The following is an 18,377-nucleotide window of genomic DNA, read 5'->3' as shown; positions in this document are numbered from 1 at the left end:
ATATATAAAATAGCCTACCAGATAATATAATCACTTCTAGATTTTGATATTCATAAATATGCCATCTTAAGAGGGAGACAGTTTGCTTTTGGTAAAACAACTCAATAAGTTCAGAAAATTATAGTAAAAAGGTTTAATTGAAAGCATCAATTTTCCCCCCAACTCTTGTGACACATTAGTTAATTTTACTAAAGCACTTATTTATAGTGTTTGTTATTTCAAACTAGTGTAATGGAGAGATTGTCACTATGATGCTTTATTTGTGTGTCCTAGAATGGAAATGAAGAAAATGAGCAGGTAAATTATTTGAACAGTTAAGCTCATTCAAAACAGTGTAGAATGAGTGTGATAACATATTGCTATATTCTCATCAATTTGTTTTACAAATCCTGAGTCAATAATAGATTAAAAATTGAACTAATGTACCCAAAAGACAAATAGAGATGATTCTGCTCCATAAATATGGCTGCTTGTTTTCCCTTGTTTAATTTCTTAGTGCTTATTACTCTTTCTCTGTATTATTTGTTGTGTATGGATGAAGACTGCGGGAGAGAACCAAGTCTACAGATCGCCTAATTTACAATGATAAAACATGTTTTCAAATTAAACACTTTCGCTATTTTTATGTCTAATATTCTAGGCATATTACAACTGTTCCTGTATTGAAATGAAAACAGAAATAACACATCCTGCAGAAAGCTTTGGTTATGAAGCTAAAGCTGGAAAATGTGAAACTCGATGTACGAACTTGCCCATATTCCTTGGCATTTTCTTTGCTGCAATTGTTTTTACCTTCATGGCCGGTACTCCTGTCACTGTGTCCATCCTAAGGTATGTATTGTATTTTAAAATTTGCCCTCCCTAAGGCAGCATGTTCAATGAAAAAGAAAAAGAAAAAAAAAAAAAGGTTTGGTTTATATTGACCACTTGTTCTAATATTAATTCAGCCCTTACAAGATCATTAGTTTGGTGCTTTTAAAAAACCTACTTCATTGAACACCAGATGTATGAGTTTAAATGAGATCATGTATGTGAAAAGTGTCCTGACATTGTCCACCTGTCACTCAGCTTCTCTGCTTCTTTCCTGAGGCTTCAGTTATAAGGTGAAATATGTTCAGTTTATATGAATAAGATGGAAGTACAATGCATTCCATTTATGCCAGAATCAGAATAACATGCATTCTACCTTAGATAGTAGGTGCTGTGATTTTAAGCCTTCCTGTGAACAGCACTAATAAGAAGCCCACTGTCATCTGGCTCTTCAGTGTTGTGTACTTTTTGTTGCTCTTCCTCCTACATCTCATTGTAAAAATATTTCCTGTCGCCAAAGCCGGTTTGGCTCAGTGGATAGAGCGTCGGCCTGCGGACTGAGAGGTCCCAGGTTCGATTCCGGTCAAGGGCATGTACCTTGGTTGCGGGCACATCCCCGGTAGGTGGTGTGCAAGAGGCAGTTGGTTGATGTTTCTCCCTCATCGACATTTCTAGCTCTTTATCTCTCTCCCTTTCTCTCTGTTAAAAATCAATAAAATATATATTTTTTTAAAAATTTCCTGTCTGCCCTTCCATAATCTCATCAGCCTTTCTGTTTCTCTCCTAATAAACTTTGCTCTTTTCACTTTTGGTTCCTTGATGCTTACTTACCTTTTTGTATACTTCTTAATGAATGGAAGCTTTTGAGACGGTCTAAAAACATTAAAGAGTCTTAATATTTCACTACATGGAAATTAGAGTTATTTAGAAAACAGGGACTCTGCTTTTTTTAAATTTATTTTGAAAAAAATTATGTCACCTTTCAACTGCAAGTTTATTTTTAAAGACTAGTTGATCTCTTTTCTCTCTCTGACTCTCGTGTCCCAGCACTGTGTCTCATCATACTTGAGATACTGTGTGAATGTACTGTTCAACCATTTTGGCCTCATGTGTATTTACTATCTCCAGGTGTGTCAATCAAAAGCAACGGTCTCTAGCCTTGGGAATACAGTTTATGTTGCTTCGATTATTAGGTATGCCATTTTTCTCAATTCATTAGTAGCTTGGTTATTTTTGTTCATTAGTGTCATTTATTTATTTATATGTGCCAAGAAAGTATTTAATTTAAATGCAGTAGAAAACTACATCATTGCTGTTGAAGAAACTATTTTCCAATATTAAATATATATTATTTGTATATTACATAAGAAAATAATGACTTTACTTTTTACCTACCTGCTTTGTTGGCTATTGTTTCTAATTCAAACGCAAATATAACCTTAAAGAGTATATCATATTTATTTGAAATATAATATATTATCATTAATGCATTTCTAATAAAGCATAATAAGAGACAGTTTTTCCTATTCATATAAAACCCATTACCTACAAATTATGCTAATCTTATCTATAACTACTGTAATGTTTTTTATTCCTGCATTTATCTCTGGGGCATGATTATATTTCATCAATAATGAAAAAATAGTTAAGAGCTGATGGAAGAAATAATTTATACTAGAAAATTTTATAAGGTACCAGATGCAGGAAGAATAAGAAAGACAAACATATTATACACATACTAATAAGATCATTTTTTTTAAAACTCACCAAAAGTAGGAACATTAGAGGTCACCTGAACCAACTTCCCCATTTTTCAGATGATACATGAAGGCGCAGAGAGATTCGGGGGTTTGCCTACAGTTACACAATTAATGGTGCAAATGAGAATAGGAAAATGGTCTCCTGACTCTGTCCAGTGCTCTGTCATGCCACAGGTCATGAAAGAATGGATTGGATATAGCTGAAACTTTTGTCTAAGAAATACCACTTCGAATCATATATTTGATTTGTAACAATTGGAAGCTCTTTAATTATGTGAAAGTTTTTGTGCCTTCTAACCTCATTTGGAGGAAGGTGTGTGTTCAACATAGCAGTACTAAGCATGTTAGTATTAATAGTGGTGTGTACACATGCATTCTCATGCATCCACATATATGTCAATATGATAAGTACATGTACACACATGCATACACACATATAACACACATACTGTTTTTAGTACTTACTTTGTGCATCAATAATTTATTTTGATTCATTAGAAGTATAATAGCTAATTTCAAAGACACATATTAAATTAGAAAAGCAGTGAATTAAAATATTTGCTTAACTAAATGTAATGCTATTCTTATTTGTATAATATATATATAATCATGGACATAAAAATCTGTAACTATATGCCGAAACCAGTTTGGCTCAATGGATAGAGAGAGCCTCTGCCTGTGGACTGAAAGGTCCCAGGTTCGATTCTGGTCAAGGGCATGTACCTTGGTTACGGGCACATCCCCAGTAAGGGGTGTGCAAGAGGCAGCTGATCGATGATTCTCTTTCATCGATGTTTCTAACTCTCTATCCCTCTCTCTTCCTCTCTGTAAAAAATCAATAAAATATATTTTTTTTAAAAAAGAGAGAGAAAAAACACCTGTAACTATAAACTGTAATCCTTACTTATGTGTATTTCACATACAATCCTCTAGGCTCAATACCTGGACCAATTATTTTTGGGGTCACAATAGACAGCTCATGTATTCTCTGGGATGTTAATGAATGTGGAATTAAAGGAGCCTGCTGGATTTATGATAACATCAGGATGGCCCGTATGCTTGTGGTTATAAGTAAGTAGTGACTTCTTAATAACTTCAGAGCAGATGGATGATGTCCAGATTAAAAGAAAAAAGTTACTGTTACTTCGGGTTTGAAATGTTCATTCCTGAAGCAGAGATCGGTATCCGCAGGCTGCAAAGGCTTTACTCGGAGTCTGTAAGACTCAGTCTACGACAGAAGAACATTATAGCTTTCATTACCTCACATATCGCTTAATTTTCTCTTAACAACTTCTCTCAAAGAAGAATTCTAAGACGCTGGAATGTTTTCACCTAGGTACCTGGGCTTTGGAAAGCACATAGAACTGAGGTAGGGAAGTGTCCTTGGCTCTAAGGCATGTTACGGGAATCTTTTCCTAAGTTTAGAAGATTAGCCATGATATTCAACCTCTTTTACCTTTGGCAGTCTGTCTTACACAGTCTTGGTTAAACCATAAATGAAAATTAAGATAAAGGAAATAAAGCAAGGCATCTAGTTTGTAAGAGTGAGAGAAAAATTTTAAGTCAACCTAAGAAATGAGAATATTTTAAAACAAATTCTATATATAGAAAATATTTACATGATGTGTTATTTTTATTGCAATTGTGGTTGCAGTTGTTTTGGCATATGTATGAAGACAGCTTATTGCTCTTATATGTGCTTAGCCTCAGAGTATGCTCTCTGAATTTATGATGACAGAGTAATAAAACATCGACTGCCTAAATAAATACATAAATTACACACACAAAGAAAATTAAATATTGATTAGAATAGACAAAATTAATCTTCCTACTACTTTTACCTGCTAAAAAGCATTTTATGTTCAAAACGTCTTCATGTTTAAAAATGTAATTGATTATGTTTGTACTCTTTCACCAAAAGATACAGATAACAAATTATTTCCTTTCCTACTGTGATAAATGTGACTAATTTTATGCCTAAACATATAGACTTTTACATTTTTCAAAAATATTGTAACGACGGTACTTATGTAATTAATCTTCCTATAAACCTAGAAATACTTAGATCATTCCTGTTTTTCAAATACACATTTTGAGTAAAATATTAATGATTAACACAAGCAAAGTAGCTACACTGCAAAAACTGCATTGTAAGGCCATTTAGCTTTTTTGACGGGAACTTAAATGCTTGTGATGTGGCCAGAACTAGTTTCTGTTACTATAGCTGAGCTCAAAATCTGAGTTCTTTGAAAACAAATGAAAGCTTGTGAAGTGAATCTTGATGTTTCGTATTTTTACTTGATGCTTATAAGTAAATTTGGTTGAGTATTGAATGTGATATATTTTCATAGAGGCTTTCTCCTAAGAACTTCAAAGCTTTTTTATTTTTAGAGTTATTTTCCATTATGAACATGAAAACTCTGCAACTTTTATTTCATGTTCAAGGATGTTATAAGCTGTTTTTCTTTGTCATCGACATTTGATTATAGTTTTTTATAGATAGGTTACTAATAAAATTAGAAACGGAATATGGAATTACATCTATATAACACTTATTTTATAAATATGTACAATTATAACCAAGAATAAAATAATTATTGCATGTTTTTATTGCTTAGAAAGAAAATACAGGATAGTTCATTGAAATGTATCCTTTTTATTGAAGAATATCACTTTTCATCCTAAAATTTTAGAATTTTAAAACATAGAACTATGATGCCTATCCACTTCTATTTTTTAAAGTAATGAATTTCTAGTTGTGAAGACTTTCTAGTTGTGAGAATTGATTTTTGTAATAAAGGCCTGATACATGATTAATTTTTCTTTTTATATTTAGGTGTTATTTGTAAAATTACCACCATTTTCTTCAATGGGCTTGCAATCTTTTTGTATAATCCGCCATCATTAGACACAGAGGTGTCATTTCAAAATTCGAATGCAGGTTTGTCTACTGTTTCAGTGGACCTTGACCTCAACAAAGCAGGAAATGAAGGATGAAATAGAAAAAGAAGAGTGTTTTACCGCTGGAGAATTGGCCTCCATTTGTAAGAATGCACTTTGCCATTGGGGCATTATCTACTCAATGTGGACAATCGTTTTAAAAATTGATGTTTTATAATTAAATGTGGTTTTTTTTGTATATTTATGGCATATATATATATATTTATATATATATGAACTCATTTGTTTTATTTTAAAGTAAGAAACAGACCTATGCCTTCAAAACCTCACCAAATGCCTCAAAACACACACACATACACACACACACACACACACACACACCTCTAGGTATGAAATTCATCCTCTAGGTATGAAATTCCCAATTAATAAACTAAACCAGGAAAAAATAGCCAATAATTAGTTAAAATTTATGGTATAAAAAGTTAATTTTATGAGTGATTTTCAAAAGCTATTATTGACAGCCCATGAATTTAGAACCAGCTAGATAATATAATTTCTTTTGAAATTGACATATACTAATCTGTCCTTTATCACAGAAAGTTACCAAACTATTATAACACAGGTTATCTTCTTTGTGTCCCACTATATAGTGAATTTAGAAATATCAGCATTGTCGATACATATTTTCACTTTAACTCAGGAAATCTAGGAGATAATCTGTTGATATTGCTGATTTTTAACATTTACCTCTTGATATGAATCTGTAAAAGTGTTATTCAATTACATATCTTCCTGGGAAGAATACTAGCTTCAGGAAATAAAAGTGCCAATTAGACACAAAAGGTTTCTTTAAAAAAAAAAAAAAAAAAGACAGGTGCATTTTATTGGTTTTCTTTGAAAAGATTTCTTAATAAACTTTTGATCAATGCTTAGATACTCAGTACTTTAATTTTTATCATTAAAAAATGATTAGCTAGTACATTTCTTATAGCACCTAAAATAGTGTGTTCCTTATAGTAGGCATGCACTATTCTTGATTAAAAAAAACTCTGTAACCAATCCATTCATTTGAAAGATAGGCTGTTTCACATGTCTGATAGCGTTGTAACACTCCATCAATTCAGGTCAGCCATCAATTCACTTGAGTCAACTTTGTTTACTCAGAATGTGAAGAAAATAGATCAGTGAACATCAACCAAAACAATATCTGCCTGGTCAGGAATTTTACTGATTAAGAAAATTGTTGAGTCATACCCACTTGAAATTTTTGTGAAATAAGATTACTAATTTAATAAGGTTAGCTTTTTTACAAACAATGTGTTATATATATGCTGTGACCAAAATAACAGACAGTAGCAGACTGAGAGGAAAGGGCTGGTAGGAAACCCACAGAATTGAAGAGCATATGTTTCATGGTAATCTGTGGCCAGTGATGATGGAAGAAACCAGTAGCATTTGTGTCTAGAAATATAAGAAGGAAGGAATGTAAACAGGTGTAGATTTAGAGGAGCAGAGGGTCAGGAATTAGAGAGACAGATGAACTTAAACCAGGGACATATAAAAACCAGCGGTTGAGGCCAGATGGGTAGTCAAAAGCCAGGTATTTGGGAAGCAGGAAATTAATAACAACCAAAGAGACATTGCAAGGGAGGCTGGAAAGAAACACGTGATACCTCAGTTCAGAATCAGTTTCCCTTCCACCCAGTCAAACATTTTCAATGCTGCCCCTGTTGGAGCCAAGGCTAAAGGACAGTTTAGGCTCTCTGTGTCTATATGTGGAAGCAGGGAATTGAATAAAAATAAAGTCAATTTATAGATGTAAAATAATGGCAAATTCCAAGGAACTCATTGATAGAGATGTGAAACAGCAGCAAGAGAGGGAACAATAACTATGAAAACATGTTCCTTTAAGGCCACATAATAAAAAGAAGGAAAAAAATCACCCCATACGTACAAATAGTTTGTTGAACAAGTCACTAGATAATTGGCATTCGTAATGATTTTTAGTTTCAGGGGTTTTATTGTATTCTATGTACAGTTTTCTGATACATTTTCCAAACTTTTAAATAATGGTTAAAGTGAAAATAATGTTGGCACTTGAAGGAACTCAGTCTCTTATTTATAATATATATATATTTATAAAGAATACCTCCTTTCATGACAGGGCACTATAGACACTACTGTAATTTATAAACATTATACTTTTGAATTCACCTAAATTATACGGGTTGGTATTATACTACTTTTAAAAAAACAATATTTTGCATAACATATATTTTTCACAATTTGTAATGATTTTTAAGTAAGCTTGAGTCTGTCAGTTGACCTGTTGTGATTTTGGTATGTGATTAATTACATATGTCTTAAACTTGTATTTTAATATTTTAATTTCCTTCCAAATGTAAAACTCTTATACAGGAAGAGAACTTTACATTTGGTTTAGCTATGTAAAATAGAAGAAAATATAAATAAAATTTTATCTCTATTTTCTTTCAAAAATTTTTTATTGTGAACAGTTGTGCAAAATGTATATACATACTTTTCTTAAAATGAGACTATACTGGTTGCTTTTAAATATTTAACCTTATTAAATGGTACAGATTTTGAAATATGCTTTGTCTATTTATGAATACATGCACATATGATGGTTGGGAGAGGGAAAAGCAGTGTACTTTTGAACTTGGTGAATGTGATTTAGTTAATCCGGTGATTTGTGGTATCTCAACAGATGTATTTAATTCAATATAAACCACATACATTATGAAACATGTACCAAAATTCTTCACCCAGTCGTTTACATGTATGAAAGATAGCTATATAAGATTTATGAGTAGGATACATGTTACAGATGGTTGGTTGTGAAATACCTGACACTGCAAACTAATGTTTTGGAAAGTTTATATTAAATTTATTGTGGGTCATCCAAATAGTGTAATAATTTTTAAAGAAAGCAGATTGGACATTAATTTGAGATATGTCATTTTCCCCTCACTACAACACATTCAGGATCCTTCGGTCTTTTTTTGTGCCACAAACAATATACATTAACTTATACGTTATATGTGAGTGCTGAAAAATACAATAAATAAAATTCTATATTTAAAAAATGGAATCAGTACATTGGATCAGAGTATTTTAATGGTTTAGTAAAATAAATTTACCTTACATCCTAAATAATTGAATCCTATTTTTTTTTTAGATTTGTCTGGCTTCAAAATTTTATAATAGTTTTAGACTTATTAAAAGTTTTAAAAATAGTACACACAGTTTTCTTATGTTTTACTCAGCTTTCCCTAATGTTAACATGTATGTATCCATAGAGCAATTATGTAACACAGGAAATTAGCATCGGAGTAATAGTTAATGCCATATTTACAAAAGGGCATGGCAAAACTATTTCGTGGGGTGGCAATGTTCGTGTCTTCTTAAAAAAATTGAACTTACATATTAAAATGATGCATTTTACTATGAGTGAATTATGCCGAAGTGAAGTTGATTTTAAAGAAGAAATATTAGAAGCAGTGTTTAAAAACTAACAAAAAAACGTCGCTGGGGATCATGCCAGTGATGAAGATGTTTCTCAGAAAGGAGGCTGGTATCTCCTCCTAATTGGACGTTTGCTGAGTTCATTCCCATCAGAAGAGTATGAACCCCAATATGTTAAGGGAAGAAAGGATCACAGAATTGGGTTCCTGGCTTAAGCCAAGAGAGCACCACATCCAGACAGGAAGCCTGAGGAGTAGCTGCATTGACCTGCAGACAAGAATTTCTCTGCCCTGAGAGTCCAGGAAACAACATTCTTGAGCAGTCCTCATGGGATTCTGCCCAAGTGAGCTGCCTGCTGTGAGGTCCTGTAGAGGCTCCCTCACTGAACAGTGGTTTGACTTACGATTTTTCAATTCTGTGATGATGGAAAAGCAATAAACATTGAGTAGGAAGATAATTTTTTATCTTTTCCCAGGTTAGTGATACTGGTCAGTGGAAGCAAGCGGCAGGCAATCAGTAGGGTAAACCCTGATACTCCACAGTGCACTGTGTTGCCAGGGTGTCTTGTAGTTGAATGCTTCAAACATTCTTCAGGCCCAGTGTGCTGTCAGCTGTGTATGTGAATGGTGAGTACCTCTAAAACCACCATTCTTCACTTCCAGTGCAGTATTCAATAAATTACATGAGATGTTCGACACTTTTTTTTTTTTTTTATAAGATAGGCTTTGTGTTAGATGGCTTTGCCCGAGTGTAGGCTAATGTAAATGTTCTGTGCATGTTTGAGGTACATTGGGCTAAGCTATGATGTTCAGTAGGTAAAGTGTATTAAACGTATTTTCCACTTGTGATATTTTAAATTTATGATGGGTTTATTGGGACATAATCTCATCTTAAGTGGGTAAGCATCTGTCTAGGCAGGAGCTAGTGTGAGTAGGTGTGTTACAGAATTTACCAGGCGACCGAAAAATACACAGGGAGTACTCGGAGATTCAGGAAAAACCCATTTATTTTCAGATGTACTAGTACAGTGACCAAGGGGAGCCTGTTTCCAAATCTTGAGTGAATATAGAGAAAGCTTTCCTTTTATACCCTTTGGTTTCTTGTCTGTCCGCCAAATGAGGATCAGGCTTCTGGACCTTTCGCAGGCTTTGGGAAAAGCCCTGTGAGTTGGGATAGGGGATGAGACCACACCCAAAGGCCCGGCCTGGGGCCAGTGCTGATAACCTTCTCTGGGGTTTGTGTATGGTTCTTGGCTTATGGCCTCTGTAAAATGGGAGTATTCCGGGAAAACAGGTTCTGCAAGGCTGGACAGGCATCAATGGAGTTAATTACCAGCTAGCAAGAGTGTGCCCTAGGAGGCAGGTTACTGGCACAGACTCAGATTGCTAGCCCCGCAAAAAATGTCTTATATTCTCCATCAGTATAATAAGTCGGCTCAAGGGAGCACCAGCCTGTCTGGGAACTGATCACTTCAGAAGTCACTATGGACCTACAATTGCACCCTATAATTAAGCCAGCATTTTTACAGGCCTGCCAGAAAGGAGGGCATGGAGGTCAGCCAGGGTCTACAAGAGAAGATTATGTAAGTCCTGGTGGTGTCGGCTTTTTGCCTCTTTCCCACTCCTCTGCAGGAGAATACAGAAGATGAGAAGGACTAGTGAGTTTATTATCCCTTTTCTAATAGGACAAGTTAGTTCTACAAGCCTTTCTACAAGTTAGTTCTAATCTGGGGGCAAGAGATCACCAAGACCTTTCAGAGACCTCACAGGCCTCCAGGTACGGAATCTCCAAGAATGTTAAGGGGGTGGAGCGAATAGATCCTACAGAAAGTATTTGGAGGTAGCGATGGGATGAGGTTGTTTGCATGAGTTCCACCTTTTCTAGTTCCCTTACTATCTTTGTGTCCTATTATTTAAAGGAAATAACACTATGATTTTAGTATATTTCTTTCTCTCTAGTGAGAAAAGTTAATTTTTTACTCTTTGAAAATCATTAACTAGAGTTTGGGTTGAGTGATTAACAACATGCCTAAACTTGAAGTCACTTGTTCAGCCCCCTCCAGAACCAATTAAATTCACTTGTAACAAAATCTTCTAGGTGACCTTAAAATAAACTGACCGGGCGTGACAGTCCCGATTTTTAACAATCTGTCCTGCGTCCTGCGGCGTTTTAAAAAAGTCCCGATTTTTTGGAAAGATTATTGGGACTTTTTTAAAACGCCGTTGGACACGGGACAGATTGTTAAAAATCGGGACGTCTGGTCACCTTACCCTAAAGTGAAATCAGAGTTAGAAACTGCTTAAGTACATTTTAGGCAAAGTTCGTAGATCACATTTTGTGACTGATTTAATTATGTCTTATTTTTAATTTGGTCTCAGAGAATAAAAGTTTGGATTGAAAGCAAAGGCTAGAAAGGGGATAATGGGGTAACTTTGGGGGCTTCTGAAAATAGGAAAGTATTGATTTGGGGAAGAAAGGTGCCAAAAAGTTGGAGAGTAATACAAAGAAGTTTACCTGTTTTTAAATTTTTCTTGGCTCTTCATTTCAGCAATAAGAATTTGGAGATTAGCACTTGATAAATTCCTTCTTTCCTGGCATAAGTGAGCCATTTCTATAATAATGTGGGCATAACACTCACATAGGATATTTCCTAGAGAGAGCCAAGGTTAGGGTTGAGTGTATGGCACCATGTGGTGATAATGTGAGAAATTCTGTTAAAGGAAAATGGAGATTTGACATAAGTAAGTGGGCAGGTTAACACACTTGACAGACATAAAAAAAGAGACATCCTGGCACATATTCAACTATATTCTTTTTAAAAAAATATATATTTTATTAATTTTTTACAGAGAGGAAGGGAGAGAGATAGAGAGCTAGAAACATCGATGAGAGAGAAGCCTCCTGCACACCCCCCACCAGGGATGTGCCCGCAACCAATGTACATGCCCCCGACCGGAATCGAACCCGGGACCCCTCAGTCCGCAGGCCGACGCTCTATCCACTGAGCCAAACCGGTTTCAGCTCAACTATATTCTTGAATCTTCCAAAGACTCTGGAAACAACTGACCCCTCTTGGCTTCCCAATGACATAATACTCTGACTAGTTTATTTGCTAGTTGCCAGCAAAGCAGTTTAAAAATAAATCGCTGTATCAAATATCTCTCTCTCTCTCTCTCTCTCTCTCTCTCTCTCTCTCTCTCTCTCTCTCTCTCTCTCTCTCTCTTTTTTAAATCTTTACCCAAGGATATTTTCCCATTGATTTTTAGAGAGAATAGAAGAGAAGGGGAAACAGAGTGAAATATCCATGTGAGAGAAACATACTGATTGGTTTACTTCTGCACAATCCCTGAGCAGGGCCCTGCCTAAGGAGGAGCCTGCAACCGAGGTATGTGCCCATGCCCTTGAGCGGAATTGAATCCGGGACCCTTCAGTCTGCAGGCGGATGCTCTATTCACTGAGCAAAATCGGCCATGGCTATCCACAGTTTTTTCTTCTTTTTCTTGTCTTATACACATCTTGCTTTTGCCTTGCTTAGAGTAAGTTAAGCTATTATTGGCTTTCCTTGTAAACGTATAAGTGAATTGTGTAATAATAATTATCACATGCCTTTGATAGGCAATTGGAAGGTCTGAAAAATAAGCAACAGAACTTGGTGGCTAACATGGCTCATGAAAAACACTTAAAAAAATACAACAAAGATCAAGTAATTCTAGTGAAAATGAGGCTGCTATTGCTCATTGAAAATATCAGTTATTGCTCACCTATTGAGTATGAGGAAAAATGCTAGATGTAACACTCATTTTATACTCTGTAATACTGAGTTACTTCACATGAGAGACAAGTGAAGCCCAGTAATGACATTTTCCAGGCCAAAAAGCTAGTAAGTGTCAGAGCTGAAGCTTGAATCCAAGTATATGTGGTTCCAAAGCTTGGCCTTTTCCCCTCAGTGGCATATGCTGAGGATAAAGTACATAGATTAAAATTTAAAAATTCACAAATTTAATTATGAATATTTTCAATCCTAAAAATTATATTTCATGAAGTTATAGTTAGTAAGCAAATCTGAGTCATTACATATAAGATTTGCTGGTCACAGAAAAAAGTGTTAAATTTAAATCCTTTCCTATTTCCAGGTTGCAATTTAAAATTTTACCAGAAGGTGGCAGTATTGTTTTTATTACCACAGTAGATACTTTGCCTTCAGAACCTTTTTCTTTTCTTAACCGAGGAGTATTTCTTGTTCCTTGGTCAAAATGTTATTTGCATTTTTAAATTATCATTGTTCCTATATTTCTGGTGATTTTTACAGAATTATTTTTTCATTGCAGGTAATGGGAAGGATTTCCAATTAGAAGAAAAACTATTTAACTAATGAGAGCTATTTGTTAGTGCAGCTTTCATTAATTCTATTTTTTTTTTTTCTCATTTGAAAATAGAATGGCACACATTTCCAATTTCATTGTTTTTCTATCCATATATTGGACAAGAATGAATTTTAGATAGTCTATCTTTTATTTTAAACACCAAATAGCTATAAAATGATTTTCTATTTAAATAGTGTTTCTTTTTTTTCCCATTTTTTATTAAGGTATTATATGTGTACATATCTTACCATTGCCCCTCCCACTCCCATACATGCCCTTCCTCCCCAGAGTTTTGCGTCCAATGGTTATGCTTATATGCATGCATACAAGTCCTTTGGTTGATCTCTTATCTCCCCCATATCTCTCTATCCTCCCTGCTGTAATTTGATAGTTTGTTGCTTTACTGTCACCATATCTATCTTTTTGTTCATCAGATTTAAATAGTATTTCTTATAAAGCATATAAAAGAAATAGCAAAAATAATAAATTTCTAGGTTTTGACCAGTTAGTCTCTCCTGTGGCAAACATGAATTCTAAAATTATTAATGTTTTTACTGTTATACTGGAATTTCCTGCCATTAGTATCTATAAGACCATCTGAAAATAGAATTTTAAAAAAATGAATTTGAGGATATCTACATTAATAAAAGAGAAACATACAAATTAACCATCACTCCACTACACCAGCCAATGGCCACCAGCCAATCAGGAGTGAGTGTACAAATTAACCCAACCAAGATGGCGGCTGACCATGGAGCTGGAGCAAGCAGGAGGCTTGGGTTGCACTGGCAATGGAGGAATCCAAGCTTCCTATCTACCCTGGTCAGCCCTGGCCTCCGCTGAAAGCTACCAGTTTCAATTATAGAAGATAAATAAATCCCAACAAAAATGGTGGTGGCCACAGAGCTGGAGCAAGCAGGAGGCTTGGGTTGCCCTGGCAATGGAAGAAGCCAAGCTTCCTGCCCACCCTGGCCTGCCCTGGCCTCTGCTCAAGACTACAAAGTTTCAATTATAGAAGATAAATAAATCCTAGATACTTGCTTCCAGCTGATCCTAGCCTCCACTCAAGGAGGCGCTTGAAAAAAAAAAAAAAAAAAGAAAAAAGAAAGAAAAGGAGGGGCTGGGACCTTGGGTTGCGGGGGCAGGGTGTGGGGAGTGGGGGGAGGGGGTGTGGGGGGTTGATCAGGCCAGGATGGGATGGCAGAGGCTGTTGGGGGTAAGCAGATCAGCAGGGGGGCCAAGTTGGGGGTGAGCAGGCCATCAGTGGGGATCAATTGGAGGTGATCAGGACAGTGGTGGGGGGTAGTTGGGGGTGAGCAGGCCATCAGTGGGGGTCAATTGGAGGTGATCAGGACAGTGGTGGGGGGTAGTTGGGGTTGAGCAGGCCAGTGGGGAGGGAAGGTACAGGCAAGCAGGCCAGCAGGTGAATCAGTTGGGGGGGTGAGGAGGCTGCCATGGGGGGCAGTTGGGGGTGATCTGCCTGGTAGGGGGGCTTTGGAGGGTGAGCAGGCTGGCAGGCAGAGTGGTTAGGGGCAATCAGGCAGGCAGGCGGGCAGGTGAGCAGCTGGAGCCAGCAGTCCTGGATTGTGAGAGGGATGTCTGACTGCCTGTTTAGGCCCAATCCCTGTAAACTGGCAGTAGGACATCCTTCAAGGGGTCCCAGATTGGAGGGGGTGCAGGCCGGGCTGAGGAACACTCCCTTCTCTCCCATGTATGAATTTCATGCACCAGGCCACTAGTAGATAGTATATTCTCATATTTATTATATTCTTTAATTATATATAAGTATGTTTCTAAATCTTAAACCCTTTTTGGCTAGCCAGGAAATGCATTATGTTCTATAGTCCTCTTACAAACTGTCTCTCTCAAAGTTTCTTTTTAATTCAGTTGGGGCTATAATATGTAGTGCTGTGACTAGAATTACTATCTTCAAAAACTTGGTATCTAATTGGTGAAATAAAGCCTTAGTTTGTGCAGAGTTAACAAGTACAACAATTCAAGATTTAAATAAACATCAAAACATTCAGCTTCCAGAAACATTTATTGGCCTTTTACTTAATTCCAGGAACTATTGGATCTCCAAACAGACTATATTCCTCTGAGTCTCATGGACTTTTGTAAGTAAAATTATAGTTCATCAATTATATTAAAATAGAGTTCACTTTTATCACCAGGCTTTTTATGTAGAGGAGTTTACTGTCAAGCACAGCACTGATAAAACAAAAATATTGATCCTACCTCATCGCCCCTCTCAAGTCTGTGCTTACAGTCAATAAAGCTGTAAAGAAATATAATAAGGAGTTTGAAATTGTTAAATTGTTACGAGAACGCACAATGGGAGTGACTCAACACTCTTATCTGGAATTTTTATGCGGGAGAATGACAGCTGTGTTAGTGATTTAGAAAGTGATAGATTGACATCATATTACAAAGTGAAACCTGGTCACAAATGACTTGCTCAGCTTTATGCTCAAACTGGTCTGGTCAGAGCTTGCTCCCCATGGGAACGGGCATTCAGAAGCCCTGAACCTGCATCCTAACCTCATTTTCCACAGGTGGTCCTGCTTTTTGCTTTACAGAAAGGAGACAGACATCAAATAGGACTCCTTTCAGCTTCTATTTACGTCTCTTTACATCCTGTTTACCAATGAACACTTGTCTGATTTTCATACCGCCTCAGTGGGAAAGAGGCTCTTCTGGGTCAAAGGTAATCTACCAGCTTAGTCCCTTCGCTTCCTTCTGAGTCCCTCTCTTTCTCAGGACCTGCTCACCGCTCTGCAGGACACCTTAATCTCTTCTCCCTTCCTCTTTCACATCCGAAGAGTTCAAGGTTCTCCCTTCTCTAGAAAATCCACTCACTCATATTGGCTAGAGCCAGTCCTGGGGGAAAGCTACGAAATAAAACAGGTGGTTTTGAATATTTTTAAAATAATTTCATCAGGCATTATGAAGTCAAAGCAAAAATTGTACTGGGCGTATTTAAATAGGTAAGAAAGACTTTATTCACAGGAGATTAGAACTCAGTCAACTCCACAGAAACAAAAAGCAGTATATATATATATATATATATATATATATATATATATATATATATATATATTTTATTTATTTTTTTTTTTTAAGAGGTGAGGAGACGGAGACATCACAGGCCATCTGTGTTTTCCACTGGCTTTAGCGAAAAGAAAAGTAAACTTTCTCTTATCTTCATGACTGGAGGCAGTTTTACAATGCACATCAGGGAACCCACTGAGATGAGGCTCCTATTCCACAGAAATGGGGGCCTGAGGAATGGGGGACTGTCTTCCTAGGTTGTAAAACAGCCAAGAAACTTATACAAATATTTACACCTCTAAGGGCAGAGAAAGATTTCACAATGACCAGGTCTCTAAAGTACTGTAAAGGCTCTCAGCGGGGGAGTCAGGGCCTGGAGTCAGCAAGAAGCTTTTCTAACAGTGAGGCGAGCTGAGGGAATGGTAAGGCTGCCTTGGTCAAGGGGATGCAAATTCTTTGACTTCAATTTGCCCTAAAGTCTCTCTGAGCACATTTTATGCAGCATATCTGTAGAGTTGCTTGGTATTTGATTTTGGATTAGGGAACCTGTGATATAATAGCCCTTCTTAAGTTTTATTCTGACTTATCTTATTAGTTTATAATTAAACAGCACATCTGTCAATGGATTTGTGCTTTTAATCAAAAGAGTATAATAGAACAATTAGTTGCTAGAAACTGTGAAAAACGAAGCCACAGTGTCCTTAGCAGACATTGAGTTTGACTCTTTACATCCTCAATGAAGAAGAGAGCACATAAAAGACTGCTGTGAACAGAACAGGCAGCGGTATCACAGGCTCAGACACACTGAAGCTAATTACGTACAGTAAATGGTTTGAACGTGGGCCAATAAGAGATTGGGGAGTAAGCATATTAAAGGCACTATAATAGAAGACATGAAATGAGACAAAAGAAATGAGGGATGGAAATGTAATGCACGGAAGGAAAGCCGTACGGGAGATTAAGAAAATTACATTGCTATTGTGCTTCATTCCAGTTACAGTGGATGACCTTCTTTGGCAATGGTTCATGAATCCATTCTTTATAAGGGTAGACAGACACATACAATGGCATGTAGGCTAGCTTCTTTCTGATTCTTTCCTTATTCATCCTTCAGTAATTAGCTGCATTGCAGATATGCGATGTTTACACATGAAACCTTAAAAAGTGGCGATGCAGTAGGCTATGCTCATTTAGCTACAGACTTTTCCAGTGTCACATTCTCTTCACTAGTCATGAAACTGCTGGATTTATACATTAATAGCTGTTTAATTGATGAAGAAATATGTTGCATATTACTGGATTAATGGGGTCCATTTGCCTGTGTGTATCCAAGCCCAGTAAGACATGAGCAGGAGCTTGCAGCAAAGAAAGTGAGGGTTTATTTCAGGAAGGGGCCCATGCCCAGAGACAGGTTAATGTCGAAGACCTGGCTCCCTGATGGCTTTTAGGAGGTAGCTTATATAGGGGACACATCATTACTCATGGGGAGAAAGGCAGTTGGGGTCATGGTCAGGGTTGTGATCTGCATTGATTGGTTGGTGCTAGGGTATGGGTGGTTGGTGCTAGGGTGGGTGGTTGGTCCTGATGTCAGGGGCTTTGAAAAAGTTTCTTGACTAGAGTAATAGACATCCATGGGGACAGAACGCTTTATTGTTATGCTGAGAAGCACAAGCTTACATTTTTTTAATTGAAAATTAAATACTGGCAGCTTATAGCATGAAAATAATCAGGAGTTGCTGAGAAAGGCAAGCTCTGTGAGTCATTCATACGGGATACATTTTAGCTCAATATGTGCCTTACTAGTTATGGGCTCCAAAGATCTTTGTTCAAAAATCTGTGTGTAAGTAACAGTAAAGCACTGTGAAAATCAAAGTAATCATTATTTCTCTGTTACCGATAAGCCGTATTAAGCTATGAGCTGAGAAAATGAGAAATAACTTACTAAAATCATCACTGAGTTCATTTAATATCTAGAGACCAGAAGCTTTAACATTAAACTAATCAT

The 18,377-nt window shown here is 36.4% G+C and overlaps 1 protein-coding gene across 2 annotated transcripts in view; it reads left to right on the top strand.

Annotated features, from left to right (window-relative positions):
- Positions 1 to 8,591, top strand: part of SLCO4C1 (solute carrier organic anion transporter family member 4C1) — a 105,002-nt gene extending 96,411 nt beyond the window's left edge. For both annotated transcript variants that reach the window (XM_084881792.1, XM_084881791.1), the window contains 4 exons: positions 641 to 831; positions 1,939 to 2,003; positions 3,504 to 3,641; positions 5,407 to 8,591. In XM_084881792.1, coding sequence (XP_084737918.1) covers positions 641 to 831; positions 1,939 to 2,003; positions 3,504 to 3,641; positions 5,407 to 5,567 — 555 coding nt within the window. In that variant the 3' untranslated portion in view covers positions 5,568 to 8,591. The remainder of the gene's footprint in view (positions 1 to 640; positions 832 to 1,938; positions 2,004 to 3,503; positions 3,642 to 5,406) is intronic.
- Positions 8,592 to 18,377: the final 9,786 nt, after the last annotated feature.

This window comes from Pipistrellus hanaki (assembly GCF_964339955.1).
Source record: "Pipistrellus hanaki genome assembly, chromosome: 4".
NCBI classification, from domain to species: domain Eukaryota; kingdom Metazoa; phylum Chordata; class Mammalia; order Chiroptera; family Vespertilionidae; genus Pipistrellus; species Pipistrellus hanaki.
The sequence above is the reverse complement of the archived record's forward strand: the minus strand, read 5'-3'. Positions and strand labels throughout refer to the sequence as shown.